This window comes from Opisthorchis viverrini (genome assembly GCF_000715545.1).
Source record: "Opisthorchis viverrini unplaced genomic scaffold opera_v5_206, whole genome shotgun sequence".
In the NCBI taxonomy this organism is placed as follows: Eukaryota; Metazoa; Platyhelminthes; class Trematoda; order Opisthorchiida; family Opisthorchiidae; genus Opisthorchis; species Opisthorchis viverrini.
Genome location: NW_008751862.1, coordinates 86 through 819, shown reverse-complemented (window position 1 = coordinate 819; position 734 = coordinate 86). Strand labels below are relative to the sequence as shown.

The window sequence follows — 734 nt, the reverse complement described above, 5'->3', positions numbered from 1 at the left end:
TGTGCAGATATACGGACTGGTATTAATGAATCCACACAGTATGCACAGCACACATGCACACAGGTTGGGTGGTACAGGGAAGAAGACCGGAGTGTAGCAACAACGCACGTGTATTAACCCGAACCGAAACCGGAAGGAGGGGGTGTACAAGGTTGGGTCAAGGTCAGTTACGGGGGTGTACAAGCGGGATACTCTTCCCTGTCCAGGGCCCGTGGTGCCTCGTCCGTGGTACCTGTAGTAGGGGAAGAGAGGGAGGGAGAGGCACACAAAATGTCATATGATAGGCATACAATCAGGTACAGTCGGGTTTCAAATGCGTTACAACGTGTTGATTCAAACGGCACGTGCGATGACAAGGCCAAAGAATAGCTTACGTTCAGGCAAAAAAACAAAAAAGGTGGTGTGGGTTCATATTCGAAACAGAAAAACTGAGGATCACCTTGTAATAATATTATTACCAATGATAATAGGTTTATTTCTCAAATTGTGGGGATCGTGCCAACTGAGTTATAAATATACAATACAAACTTGGCGAAGCTGGCAACAACACAACGGGGAGGAGGGTACGCCCAACGAGACACGCTTATCACATTATAAGTCGTGGTTGAAGGAACCAAAAAACTAGGACATTGGCGCATTAAGTACGGCTAGCTCAGTGATGGGGCCGGTTGACCTGAACTGAAACTGACAAACCGTTGCTGGACCTGAATGACCTTGGGTAGCTGAGTAAATGA

At 47.0% G+C, this 734-nt stretch overlaps 1 protein-coding gene across 1 annotated transcript in view; it reads right to left on the bottom strand.

The window, feature by feature from the left end:
* Window positions 1–232, bottom strand: part of T265_14497 (hypothetical protein) — a gene marked incomplete at both ends in the record, with an annotated part of 5,194 nt that extends 4,962 nt beyond the window's left edge. The window contains one exon of the mRNA XM_009173930.1: window positions 172–232. Coding sequence (XP_009172194.1) covers window positions 172–232 — 61 coding nt within the window. The remainder of the gene's footprint in view (window positions 1–171) is intronic.
* Window positions 233–734: the final 502 nt, after the last annotated feature.